General features: G+C 35.3%; 1 protein-coding gene across 1 annotated transcript in view; it reads left to right on the top strand.

The window, feature by feature from the left end:
- Window positions 1-13,811, top strand: part of UGT8 (UDP glycosyltransferase 8) — a 98,397-nt gene that overhangs the window by 73,016 nt on the left and 11,570 nt on the right. The window contains exons 3-4 of the mRNA XM_031943250.1: window positions 8,296-8,438; window positions 10,087-10,163. Of these exons, the coding sequence (XP_031799110.1) occupies window positions 8,296-8,438; window positions 10,087-10,163 (220 nt within the window). The remainder of the gene's footprint in view (window positions 1-8,295; window positions 8,439-10,086; window positions 10,164-13,811) is intronic.

Raw genomic sequence — 13,811 nt, 5'->3', positions numbered from 1 at the left:
ATTGAGAGAGGGAATTGGAGGGAAGAAAAAATGCTTTTTAAAAAAATTATATAATATTAAAACAAATACAACTCCCCTCTAAATAGTTAAAATACCAGTGCCACTGCCTTCTTGCCTTGCATAGTACACCAGGTGTCTCTTCTGTTGATTTTAATTGTTAGGACTCTAGAAGGCAGCTTCTATTGCCAACCTAGCATCAGTTACTTATGAAATGAAGGCTAGATGTAACTTACTCAAATTTATCTGTCCTAAGTATTAATTGGACACTTTTTATAAACCTAATGAAGTACCTAAAACCATTTGTTTAATGGACACAGAATGGAAAGCCAGAGGCTATTGAAGGGAGGAGTTGTGGGACCATCTTTCTAAGACTTTGGTTGGCCAAGGTATGTTTCCATGTCTAGGTGGTGAAAAGCCTTGAAACCATCCTCTATAATTAGCAATTGGGAAAATCAAGAAAAGTTTTTAGCCTTCAAAAGAAAAGATTTGGATGTCTATTCTCATTCATTTGAAGAACTGATTCATGAAAGAGGTATTAGATCTATTGAACTCTAGAGGGAGTAAAGAACAATGAGTAAAATCAACAAAGAGGCAGATTTCAGTTTGATATAAGAATTAATAAAACAAACAAAAAAAAACCTTTCCAGCAATTTGTACTATACACATGTGAAAAATGAGGTGATTCTACATAGTGCCTTTCTCCTCACTGTAGTTCTTCAAGGAGAAGGAAGGGGTAAATGACTACTTATTGAGTGTACTGTAGGAGCTGTTATTGTTGAAGTATAGGTCATCCTAAATCAAATGTCAGCAAACTGTGACCTGTATTCAAAATCTGACCCATCTCCCTGCTGTTAAAAATGTAAAAAACATTTTTAGTTTGTGGACTATACAAAAATAGCTGGCAGGCCTAATGTGGTCTAAGGAGTATAGTTTGTCAACCACTTACCCAGATAGCCTCTGAGGTCCTTTCCAATCCTGAAAGTATTGGGATTTTCTCCCCTGACGATCTTATTTATAGCTTTCAGTTTTATGCTCATTAATACCAATTTTGCCCTTTTGACATAGTTGATCTCTTCAGCAGCAGATGCTGAGATTATGTTCCTATGATGTCATTACAACATGTAATAATTGTCCATTTCTCTCTAATTCAAATACAAGACATGAGTGTATTTTTGTCATTTTTGCTGATCTTTTCCAATTGAACACCTAATCTCTTTTCTTTATATGGAATTATGAAAATATTTTTGTTTTGTTTAAAATCAAATTGTAGGGAATTCAGTATCTATGAAAATATTAATCTCTTATTTATTTGAATTGTATATTTTATTTTGGATAATGCATCTAAACATTTAAAAAACTGAAGTTTTGTTATATCACAGTACAGAGGCAAATGTTATTTTACACACTGATTATTGGATGACCTAATGTTACTTGAAATTAATTGATTGTCAGACTTCTGGCCAAGATATTACACAGCTGTGTAAGCTCCATGTTTTCTCTCAGAATTCATTTCATGACAAGCCTCTGAATTAATGCTTGACTGAAAAAAACCCCACAAATAGTTACCAAGAGAAGACATCCTTGAAATTCAACAGGAAAGGTCTGTTTTTGCTCGAGGGCGGGAACGGTTTTAGATCAGGTACAGGCTGAGGGCAGCTTCGACAGCACAGGAGGCAGCTCACAGCCAAACAGACCAGAGAGGAGTGGGGTGTGATCTCAGCCATCTCTGTAGGGAGAGCTTTGCTACAGGATTGGATACTTTGCTCTGGCAGCAGGTCAGTAGCCCAGCAGAGAAGCTAAAAACACAGGGGGGAGAGGGGGTGAAGAATACAACCCCAAATAGCTGGAATTTCTTGAGACCTGGTCACCCCTCCCCCACAGCATCTCAGCATGCTTTGAGACTGAGAGTGCAGGAGCAGCACAGTCCCTGCTAGTGCTTCGCTGCGGGTCCCCCCTTCCCCTCCCCCCCCCCAGTCTGTAGAGGAAGCTCAGTAACACCACCCAGACCCTTCCTACAAAAAAACAGATTCCATTTGGGGTTTTTTCTTTTTTTCTTTGCTACTTTGTCTCTGATTCCTCTCTGACAAAATGAGCAAAAAAAATGAAAAGGACCTTAACCCTTGACAGCTTTTATACAGATAGAGAGCAGACACTAAACCCTGAGGAGATTAAAAACAGACTGTCTCCAGGTGAATCCCCACAGGAGATCATCTGTTCCTCAGCACAAATGAATCTCATAGAAGAAATTAAAAAGGCTCTCACAAGAGAGCTAGAAGAAAAATGGGAAGAGGAGAGGGAGGCTTGGCAAGAGAATCTGGAGAAGACATCCCACTCATTTAAAGACAGAGTGGATAAAGAAATCAAATCCTTGAAAAATAGGATTAGTGAACTGGAAACAGAAAATAGCTCTCTAAAAAATAAAATTGGGGAAATGGGAAAAAATTCCATAGAACAAAACAACTCAATTGAACAATTAGAAAAAGATATTTAAAAAGTAAGTGAAGAAAATACTTCATTGAAAATCAGAATCGAACAAATGGAATTGAATGACTCGAGGAGACAACAAGAATCAGTCAACCAAAAACATCAAACAATGGAGGAAAATGTGAAATACCTTCTTGGGAAAACAACAGACCTGGAAAATAGGTCTAGGCGAGACAATCTGAGGATTATTGGTCTCCCAGAAAAATATGATGAAAAAAAGAGCCTGGACACTATTTTCCAGGAAATTATCAAAGAGAACTACCCAAGAGTCATAGAAACAGAGGGTAAAATAAACATTAAAAGAATTCATCGATCACCTACTGAGAGGGATCCTAAAATCAAAACACCAAGAAATATAATGTCCAAATGCCAGAATCCTTAGACAAAGGAAAAAATACTGCAGGGGCTAGAAAAACCCAATTTTTTTTTAATTTAGTATTTTATTTTTCCCAATTACATGGAAAAAAAACCCAATTTCTAATATTTGTTTTTAAAACTTTTGAGTTCCAGATTTCGTCCTTTCCTCTCTCCCCTATATTGAGAAGGCAAGCAATTTGCTATATAGGTTATACATATGAAGTCATGCAAAACATTTCCATTAAAGTAATGTTGTGACAGAAAATATAGACACTCGATTTCCCCCCCCCAAAAAAAAAAAAAAAACTAAAGAAAAATAAGAAAGGAAAAACCCAATTCAAATATAGAGGAGCCACAATAAGGATCACCCAAGATCTAGCAGCATCCACATTAAAAGATCAAAGGGCCTGGAATATGATATTCTGAAAAGCTAAGGAACTCGGTATGCAACCAAAAATAACTTAGCCAGCCAGAATGAACATCTTTTTCCAGGGAAGATGGTCATTCAACAAAATAAGCGAATTTTACCTATTTTTTGATGGGAAAAAAAAAAAAACAGAACTTAACAAAAAGTTTGATCTACAAATATAGAACTCAAGAGAAACCTAAAAAGGTAAAAAGAAATCTTGGGAACTATATTTCTGCTTTAAAGATTTATAAAGAATACATTTATACGTTGTCCTAGAAACTAGAGGTGGAAAGGACATTGTATCAGAAAAAGGGTAAAGTGCGGGTACTACATCTCAGGAACAAGCAAAGGAAACTTACTATATCTGAGAGAAAGAATGGAGGAGGATGAATATAGTGGGTATCTTACTGCCATTAGAATTGGCCTTAAGAGAAAAATTTTATACATATTCAATTTATGTTGAAACTTCTCCCACCTCATTCAAAAGTGGGAAGGGAAAAGTGAAAAGGGAAGGAATAAGCTATGGAGAAGGGAATATGGAAACTGTGAAGGAAAGGAATAAAATAAGATAGGGGGAGGAACTCTAAGGCGGGGGTGGGGGTGGGGGGAGGGTTACTAAAAAGGGAGGGCTGTGAGCAGCAAATGGTGCTCACAAGTTTAATACTGGGAAGAGGGGGGAAGGGGGAAAGAAGGGAGAAAAGCATAAACAGAGGTTAACAAGATGGCAAGTTATACAGAATTGGTAATTTTAACCATAAATGTGAACAGGGTAAACTCCCCCATATAGAGGAAGTGGTTAGCAGAATGGATTAAAAGCCAGAATCCTACAATATGTTGTTTACAGGAAACACACCTGAAACAGGGAGATACATGCAGAGTAAAGGTAAAAGGTTGGAGCAAAATCTACTATGCTTCAGGTGAAGGCAAAAAAGCAGGGGTAGCCATCCTGATCTCAGATCAAGCAAAAGCAAAAATTGATTTAATTAAGAGATAAGGAAGGGCACTATATCTTGCTCAAGGGTAGCATAGATAATGAAGCAATATCGATATTAAACATATATGCATCAAGTGATGTAGCATCTAAATTCTTCAAAGAGAAATTAAGAGAACTGTAAGAAGAAATAGACAGCAAGCTATAATAGCAGGAGATCTCAACTTTGCACTGTCAGAATTAGATAAATCAAAGCACAAAATAAATAAGAAAGAAGTCAAAGCGGTAAACAGAATACTAGAAAAGTTAGCTGTGATAAATCTCTGGAGAAAACGAAATGGAAAGAGAAAAGAGTATATTTTCTTTTCAGCAGTTCATGGAACCTATACAAAAGTACACCATATATTAGGACATAAAAACCTCAAACTCAAATGCAGTAAGGCAGAAATAGTAAATGCATCCTTTTCAGACCACGATGCAATAAAAATTACATTCAACAAAAAGCCAAGGGAAAGTAGACCACAAAATAATTGGAAACTAAATGATCTCATACTAAAGAATGATTGGGTGAAACAGCAAATCATAGACATAATTAATAACTTCACCCAAGTAAATGACAATAATGAGACATCATATCAAAATTTGTGGGATGCAGCAAAAGCAGTAATGGGAAATTTCATATCTCTGGAGGCCTACATGCATAACATAGAGAAAGAGAAGGTCAATTAATTGGGCTTGCAACTAAAAACGCTAGAAAAGGAACAAATTAAAAATCCCCAAACACTAAACTTGAAATTCTAAAAATAAAAGGAGACATCAATAAAATTGAAAGTTAAAAAAACTATTGAATTAATTAATAAAAACTAAGAGTTGGTTCTATGAAAAAACCAACAAAATAGACAAACCCTTAGTAAATCTGATTAAAAAAAGGAAAGAGGAAAATCAAATTGTTAGTCTTAAAAATGAAAAGGGAGAACTCGCCACGAACAAAGAGGAAATTAGAGCAATAATTAGGAATTACTTTGCCAATAAATTCGACAACTTAAATGAAATAGAAGAATACCTTCAAAAATATAGCGTGCCCAGAATAACAGAGGAAGAAGTAAATATCCTAAACAGTCCCATCTTAGAAAAAGAAATAGAACAAGCTATTAACCAACTCCCTAAGAAAAAATCCCTAGGACCAGATGGATTTACATGTGAATTCTACCAAACATTTAAAGAACAATTAACTCAAATGCTATATAAACTATTTGAAAAAATAGGGATTGAAGGAGTCCTAATAAACTCCTTTTGTGACACAGACATGTTACTGATACCTAAACCAGGTAGGCTGAAAGGAGAGAAAGAAAATTGTAGACCAATCTCCCTAATGAATATTGATGCTAAAATCTTAAATAAAATATTAGCAAAAAGATTACAGAAAATCATCCCCAGGATAATACACCATGACCAAGTAGTATTTATACCAAGAATGCAGGGTTGATTCAATATTAGGAAAACTGTTATCATAATTGACTATATCAACAACCAAACTAATAAAAACCATATGATCATTAAAATAGATGCAGAAAAAGCATTTGATAAAGTCCAACATCCATTTCTAATAAAAACACTTGAGATTATAGGAATAAATGGACTTTTCCTTAAAATAGTTAGGAGCATATATTTAAAACCGTCAGTAAACATCATATGCAATGGGGAAAAACTGGAACCTTTCCCAGTAAGATCTAGAGTGCAGCAAGGTAGCCCACAATCACCGTTATTATTCAATATTGTATTAGAAATGCTAACCGTGGCAATAAGAGTTGAGAAAGAGATTAAAGGGATTAGAGTAAGCAATGAGGAAACCAAACTATCACTCTTTGCTGATGGTATACTTAGAGAACCCCAGAAATTCTACTAAAAAGCTATAAGAAATAATTCACTACTTTAGCAAAGTTGTAGGATACAAAATAAATCCCCATAAATCCTCAGAATTTTTATACATCACCAACAAAATCCAACAGCAAGAGATACAAAGAGAAATTCCATTCAAAATAACTGTTGACAGCATAAAATATTTGGGAATCTATCTACCAAAGGAAAGTCAGGAACTATATGAGCAAAATTACAAAAAACTTTACACACAAATAAAGTCAGATTTAAATAACTGGAAAAATATTAAGTGCTCTTAGATAGGCCATGCGAATATAACAAAGATGACAATACTGCTGAATTAATCTATTTATTTAGTGCTATGCCAATCGCCCTTCCAAGAAAATATTTTAATGATCTAGAAAAAATAATAACAAAATTCATATGGAAGAATAAAATGTCGAGAATCTCAAAGGAATTAATTTTTAAAAAATCAAATGAAGGTGGCCTAGCTGTACCTGATCTAAAACTATAGTATAAAGCAGCAGTCACCAAAACCATTTGGTATTGGCTAAGAAATAGATTAATTGCTCAGTGGAACAGGTTAGGTTCACAAGACAGAATAGTCAACTATATAGCAATCTAGTGTTTGACAAACCCAAAGATCCTCACTTTTGGGATAAGAATTCATTATTTGATAAAAACTGCTGGGATAACTGGAAATTAGTATGGCAGAAATTAGGCATGGATTCACACTTAACACTGTATCCGAAGATAAGATCAAAATGGGTCCATGATTTAGGCATAAAGAACGAGATTATAAATACATTAGAGGAACATAGGATAGTTTATCTTTCAGTCCTGTGGAGGAGGAAGAAATTTGTTACTAAAGATGAACTAGAGATCATTATTGATCACAGAATAGAAAATTTTGATTACATCAAATTAAAAAGCTTTTGTACAAACAAAACTAATGCAAACAAGATTAGAAGGGAAGCAACAAACTAGGAAAACATCTTTGCAGTTAAAGGTTCTGATAAAGGTCTCATTTCCAAAATATATAGAAAATTGACTCTAATTTATAAGAAACCAAGCTATTCTCCAATTGATAAATGGTCAAAGGATATGAACAGACAATTGTCAGATGATGAAATTGAAACTATTTCTAGTCATATGAAAGAGTGTTCGAAATCACTATTAATCAGAGAAATGCAAATTAAGACAACTCTGAGATACCACTACACATCTGTAAGATTCGCTAAGAAGACAGGAAATAATGATGATGATTGTTGGAGGGGATGTGGGAAAACTGGGACACTGATATATTGTTGGTGGAGTTTTGAACGAATCCAACCATTCTGGAGAGCAATCTGGAACTATGTCCAAAAAGTTATCAAACTGTGCATACCCTTTGATCCAGCAGTGCTACTACTGGGCTTATACCCCAAGGAGATACTAAAGAAGGGAAAGGGACCTGTATGTGCCAAAATGTTTGTGGTAGCCCTGTTTGTAGTGACTAGAAACTGGAAAATGAATGGATACCCATCAATTGGAGATAGTTGGGTAAATTGTGGTATATGAATGTTATGGAATATTATTGTTCTGTAAGAAATGACCAGCAGGATGAATACAGAGAGCCTTGGAGAGACTTATATGAACTGATGCTAAGTGAAATGAGCAGAACCAGGAGATCATTATATACTTCAACAACGATACTGTATGAAGATGTATTCTGATGGAAGTGGATTTCTTTGACAAAGAGACCTAATTCAGTTTCAATTGATCAATGATGGACAGAAGCAGCTACATCCAAAGAAAGAACACTGGGAAATGAATGCAAACTGTTTATATATATTTTTTTCTTCCCGGGTTATTTTTACCTTTTGCATCCAATTCTCCCTGTGCAACAGGAGAACTGTTAAGTTCTGCACACATATATTGTATCTAGGATATACTGTGACTTATTCAACATATATAGGACTGCTTGCCATCTAGAGGAAGGGCTGGAGGGAGAGAGGGGAAAAATCGGAACAAATGTGAGTGTGAGGGATAATGTTGTAAAAAAAAATTACCCTGGCATAGGTTCTGTCAATAAAAAGTTATTATAATAAATTTAAAAATTAATTTAAAAAAAGAAAGTGATTCAAGGTTTTGAAAGGGTTAATGTTGAGAAATTATACATGCATGTTTTGAAAATAAAAAGCTTTATTTAAAAGAGAAAAGAAAAGAAATTAATTGATCGTTTTTGTATTAACAGGATCTCCAAAGATGGGTAAACGAGTCTAATGAAGATGGTTTTGTCTTGGTATCTTTTGGAGCTGGTGTAAAGTATTTATCAGAAGACATCACTTGCAAACTAGCAGGAGCTTTGTCAAGGTTGCCTCAAAAGGTGATTTGGAGGTAAGAATAAGAAAGTCAAGAATGTTTATATATCATTGATTTACAATTGAAGTTTTGGATCCAGTAATATCTAACTCACTGAGTCATCAGTAGTAAGAAACTTCGTGGCTTCTCAGTGAATTGAAGTTTAAGGGAGAATTTTGTGAAATTATCCAACTAATGAAGATTTTAAATCTGTAATTTACAAACACTGGCATAATGGCAGTATAAATTCCCATAATAGGAAATGTCCAAATTTATTCCAAACTTGATTTTCACCTCTGAAAACACCTTTATTTCATTTCAATTTCAATTCTAACATTGATTTGAAGCTTTAAGGAGGCTTGGCAATGTAGTGGATAAAGTATTGGGTTTGGAATCAGGTATTCAGATTCCAGCAGTTATTGGCTATGTGATCCTTGGCAAATCTCTTAATTTCTCTTAGTCTCAGTTCCTTCTTCTGTAAAATGGCATAATACTAGCATCTACCTCTTAGGTTCTTGGGAAGACCAAGCAAGATAACATATAAAGCACTTTTGTAAATCTTGAAAAGCTGCATAAAAATTATTATTTTTGTGGTTATAATTATTGATTACGTGCATATGTATGAGGCATTGTGATAGATACTTGGTGAAAAATGATAATCTTTGCCTCTAAGCCACATATACACGGTACACATGTAAATGTCCCAGTTTATTGCAGCTATGTTGGTGACACTTTGTCATTTCCAAATTAAGATTAATAAGACTAATTATCTCCCTCTCTCCAAAAAAAAAGTCCTGCTTGTTTTCAGTGTGCTTATATGTTTATATTTTTACCTCTCATTAGGGGTAGCTAAGTTATATAATGGATAGGGCTCAGAGTTAGAAAGATCTGAGTTCAAATATGATTTCAGAGACTAACTTTGTAATCTTGAAGAAAGTAACTTTACATCTGTCAGCTTCAGTTTCCCTAACTATAAAATGGGATAATATTAGGACCTATCTCCCATGGTTGTGCCAGATGTATAGTAGATGCTTATCAGTTCTTCACTTTCCATTGAAATGCAGGCTCCTTGAGGGCAGGGACTTTTGTCTTTGTGTCCACAAAGATTACCGATGCCTGGTACTGAATGGGGAAGCAGGGATTCCACAGAAGATTACCAGGAATGAGTATAGATAGCCTGTTATCAGAAAAACTCAGAAATCCAGCAGCTTTTTCTGGACCACCACAGTAGTAAAATCACCTACTTTCTTTGGGAGCTTGATAAGTTTATTATAACCTGTAGTTATTAGAAAGCTAAGTGGGTTTAATGCTTTCAAAACTCTTCTCCTTGCCTTCTCCCCATCTTCTTGTACTCTTCTTTCCTCTCTCCTTCCCTCACTTCTTCCTGTCATAGGCATTGGGAAAGATAAAAATGTTTAGATAAGGCATGCTTCTTCCCTTTCTGGAAGTTATAATCTATTTGAGCAATAAGGTGGGAACATGAATATCTTTTTGACATACCCCCAATAATTATAGTACAGAAAAGTAAACTAATTGAACTTCATTTTTATTAAATCAAGCATAATGTGTTAGAGCTTTATTGTATAAAGGGGTAAAATATTAAGTTTATAATTTGTTTTACGTTAAGTGATATAAATTTTTCTATCTCTATTCTGAATGATTTTTCTTCCACTGTGCTTTTTAGGTTTTCTGGACTCAAACCAAAGAATCTCGGGAATAACACAAAACTTATAGAATGGCTACCCCAAAATGACCTGCTTGGTGAGACTGTTATTTGTATTCTGTGGGGTTTTTTTGCTTTTTGTGGTATGGTGGTTTATTTGTGGTTAATTGTGGAAATGCAGTCATTATGTTTATATCTCAAGAATTGTGCAAAAATACAATTTTTTTTTTCCAGATAGTTTGATTCTTGGATTATTGGAAGCTAATAAATAAATTTTATCAAATAATTTAATTCTTAAATTGCTTATAGGCTTCCTAAATATTCTTTTCTATTTAGCAAATTATTGTTACATATGCAGGGCACAATTATACTTACAAATAATGTTTTCCTAATACAATAACAGTATAGTTGTTCTGATGCCAGTTTAATTAACATGAAACAAATACATACAAACTATGAAACCAAAATAGCAACAGGAAAGGTTATAAAAACAATAATATTATTAATATTTTGTGCACTATTTCAGATCTTTTTTCAATGTACTTTTAAACTTATCTCACTTAAATTTTCACAAACATCTTATGAAATTACCAGGGTAAATATCTTTCACTTTTATTTTGCAGATGAGGAAACTGAATTACACAGATACTTTAGGCCCAAATTCACACACAGCTAGAAGTTGGTAGAGAAGCAAATATAACCTAAGTTTTCTAACCCAGCTACATTTTGATGCTTAATTGAATTTAAAGATCATTGGGGAAAAGTACAATTTAGTAGAGAGAGTGAGATAAAATTTTAAACAGCTGTTCCAATTCTATGATGCTTAGTTTTAAATGTGGAAGTGCCTCTGTGTTGGGACAATAGTGACCACAAAACAGAGATTCTCAGAATAAGCAAAAGCAAAAAGGTATTTATTATGACCTTGTAAGAACGGGCCTGTCCTAACCAACAGTGTATCAATTAAAGGAGTGCGCAAAGCACAAACTGCAAAACAAAAGATTAAATAGAATAGAAACCCTACTCCCTTTGACCTTTTCTTCCATTGTCTGGGAGAGTCCAGGCTTATACTCTAAACTGGAAATCTATCCCAGAAACAAAAGAATCCCTTTAAAAGAAGTATTTAAATGCTAATTAAGTGGTGATAAGAAATAGGAGGGGAATGTTCATTTAAGACAATCGAACATCTGCAGCTTTGCAGCTAAAACTCAACTTGCAAAGTCTCAAGTCAAGGCCATATTTCCGTGAGGGGTCTTCACTAATTTATCCCATTCAATCCCTCCTCTTCATTTATTATCCTTTGAAGACCTCTTACACCATTCTTCATATATTTCCCCTCAGTTTCCAGTCCCTGTGGGTCTGGTTTTTCCTATTTCTTTAGTGGGGTCCATGGAACCACAGGACCAAGGAATCAGTTTGATTCCTAAAGGTAAAAGTCTAACTGGACCTCCTACTTCAGGTTGTTCAATTTTCAGGCATGTCCTTGAGATTAAATTTTCCCTATAAAATGTACTTGTGGGCCATCCCATGCATGGTTACTACTTTCCTTTGAGTCAGCCCTCCACAGCATTCTAATTGTGTCTTTTCCTTTTCCCCATACCACGTGGTATCTCTCCTAACTCCACTATGCTTTCTGACCCCACTTTTCCTCCTTACAGCTAACTAACTCTTTTAGGGTGCTAAGTCCCTTTCAGGATTTATTCTGCCAGCTAAAGGCTTGCCTCAACTTCATGGGGTACTCCATTTCTCTGATAATTGTGAGTTCAATTGAGGAATTGTCTTTCCATTGTTAATTGTTAACTATATATGCTCTCTCAAAGCTATTTATTTTGACCATGGCCTAGAGTCTAATAAACATATTCAGCATACATATGGGGGTTCTGTACCCCCAACTCCCATCTGAGGCTATCTATCACCCCATCCATTTGATTCCCAATAATTATGTAACCTTTTACAAATAAAAATGTCACCAGCCTCTAAGAAGCTTGGAAAATCGCAGAGAGGGTAGTAATCTTTTTCAGTTTAGTTTACCTCTGGTGAAGGCCCTCAGAAGGCTTTTAGTCATGTAAATTAGGCCTACTTAAAATGTAATAAAAATAGTGCCAAGTAACAATGATTAGTCTCAAAATCCCCAGTATCTGCTAAAATATTTTTAGCAGTTCTATAACTTTAATCATTTCTATAGATGCAGATTGGCCAGTTTTAGGTCCACAGAAAGGTCAGTTTTTTGTTTTTTTTTTTCTTTTTGGTGTGAATTTAAAACTGTCCCCATGCCAGAATTAATTTTTCCTCTCTCTGGCTAAAAGCTATTTGCAGAAGTCCAATTATGTACAAAAATAAGCCTTTTTTAAAAAAAAATCCCAATACCCAAATTTTTTCCTTTGTAATTTGGCTACCTGAGAAACACAGAAAACAACCACAGGTTGCATGCATGCATACATATATACTGTAATACTGGAGAAACCGAGGCAAGATAGAGATTAGAGAGTTTTTAAAATTTTATTTGAATTTCTGAGAGGGAGAGATTTTTTTTTTTAATAGCCTTTTATTTACAGGTTATATGCATGGATAACTTTACAGCATTAACAATTGCCAAACCTCTTGTTCCAATTTTTCACCTCTTACCCCCCCCCCCACCCCCTCCCCTAAATGGCAGGATGACCAGTAGATGTTAAATACATTAAAATATAAATTAGATACACAATAAGTATACATGACCAAAACGTTATTTTGCTGTACAAAAAGAATCAGACTTTGAAATATTGTACAATTAGCTTGTGAAGGAAATCAAAAATGCAGGTGGGCATAAATATAGGGATTGGGAATTCAATGTAATGGTTTTTAGTCATCTCCCAGAGTTCTTTCTCTGGGCGTAGCTGGTTCAGTTCATTACTGCTCCATTGGAAATGATTTGGTTGATCTCGTTGCTGAAGATGGCCAGGTCTATCAGGAGAGGGAGAGATTGTGCTGGGAGCATGATGCCCCCAGGGCTGATGTCCAAAGTGTCCAGCAGCCAATGTGAGTTTTCAGTGACATATTTACAAGCTCCAAACTCAGGTACATAAAGGTGGTTGGTGGAGTCCAAACTCTGGTGAGCAGGAATCTCTAGGCAGGGACCACCAATCCAGTTCAGACAGGTGTGTGTGGGGGGGTAGAACCATAAATTCTTACTAATTTAGGAGTTGGGAGCCAGGAACTCTGAACTTCCCCTTATCTTGAGTTTACACATTTATAATTTATAACCTTAGAGTAACTAGCCCTAAGTTATATCAGTTCTAATGATCAGGAAGGGGGTTGCAACCAGGGAAACTGAGGCAGGATAATTTAGAGATTTTTGAGGCAGGACCATGAGGGAAACTGAGGCAGGACAATTAAAAGAGATATGGGCCAGAACTTGAAACAAGGTAATAAGTGGAATTGAGGAGACAATGGTTAAATCTAGTCTAGCATTCATTTAATCCTCCAACAAATAATGGTTTCCTAATGATATTATCATTGGTGTATAATGAGTGTGGAGCATATAAACTAGGAGCCTTAGCCAGGGTTGACACAGAGCTAGAGGCAGAAGCTGGCAGAGGCAAAGGACTGGCAGCAGGAGCTCAAGCTCACAGAATCAAGGAGAGAGATAGGCCTCTAAAATAGCTAACTGGGCCCCAGGAAAGCAGACAAGACTTGAAAGAGACAATAAAGGGTTTGGACTTTTAACACCTGGCTGTACTTGTAGTGATTATTGAACTGAAATGAAGCTC

The sequence above is a fragment of the Sarcophilus harrisii genome, chromosome 6 (genome assembly GCF_902635505.1).
Source record: "Sarcophilus harrisii chromosome 6, mSarHar1.11, whole genome shotgun sequence".
NCBI classification, from domain to species: Eukaryota; Metazoa; Chordata; class Mammalia; order Dasyuromorphia; family Dasyuridae; genus Sarcophilus; species Sarcophilus harrisii.
The sequence above is the reverse complement of the archived record's forward strand: the minus strand, read 5'-3'. Positions and strand labels throughout refer to the sequence as shown.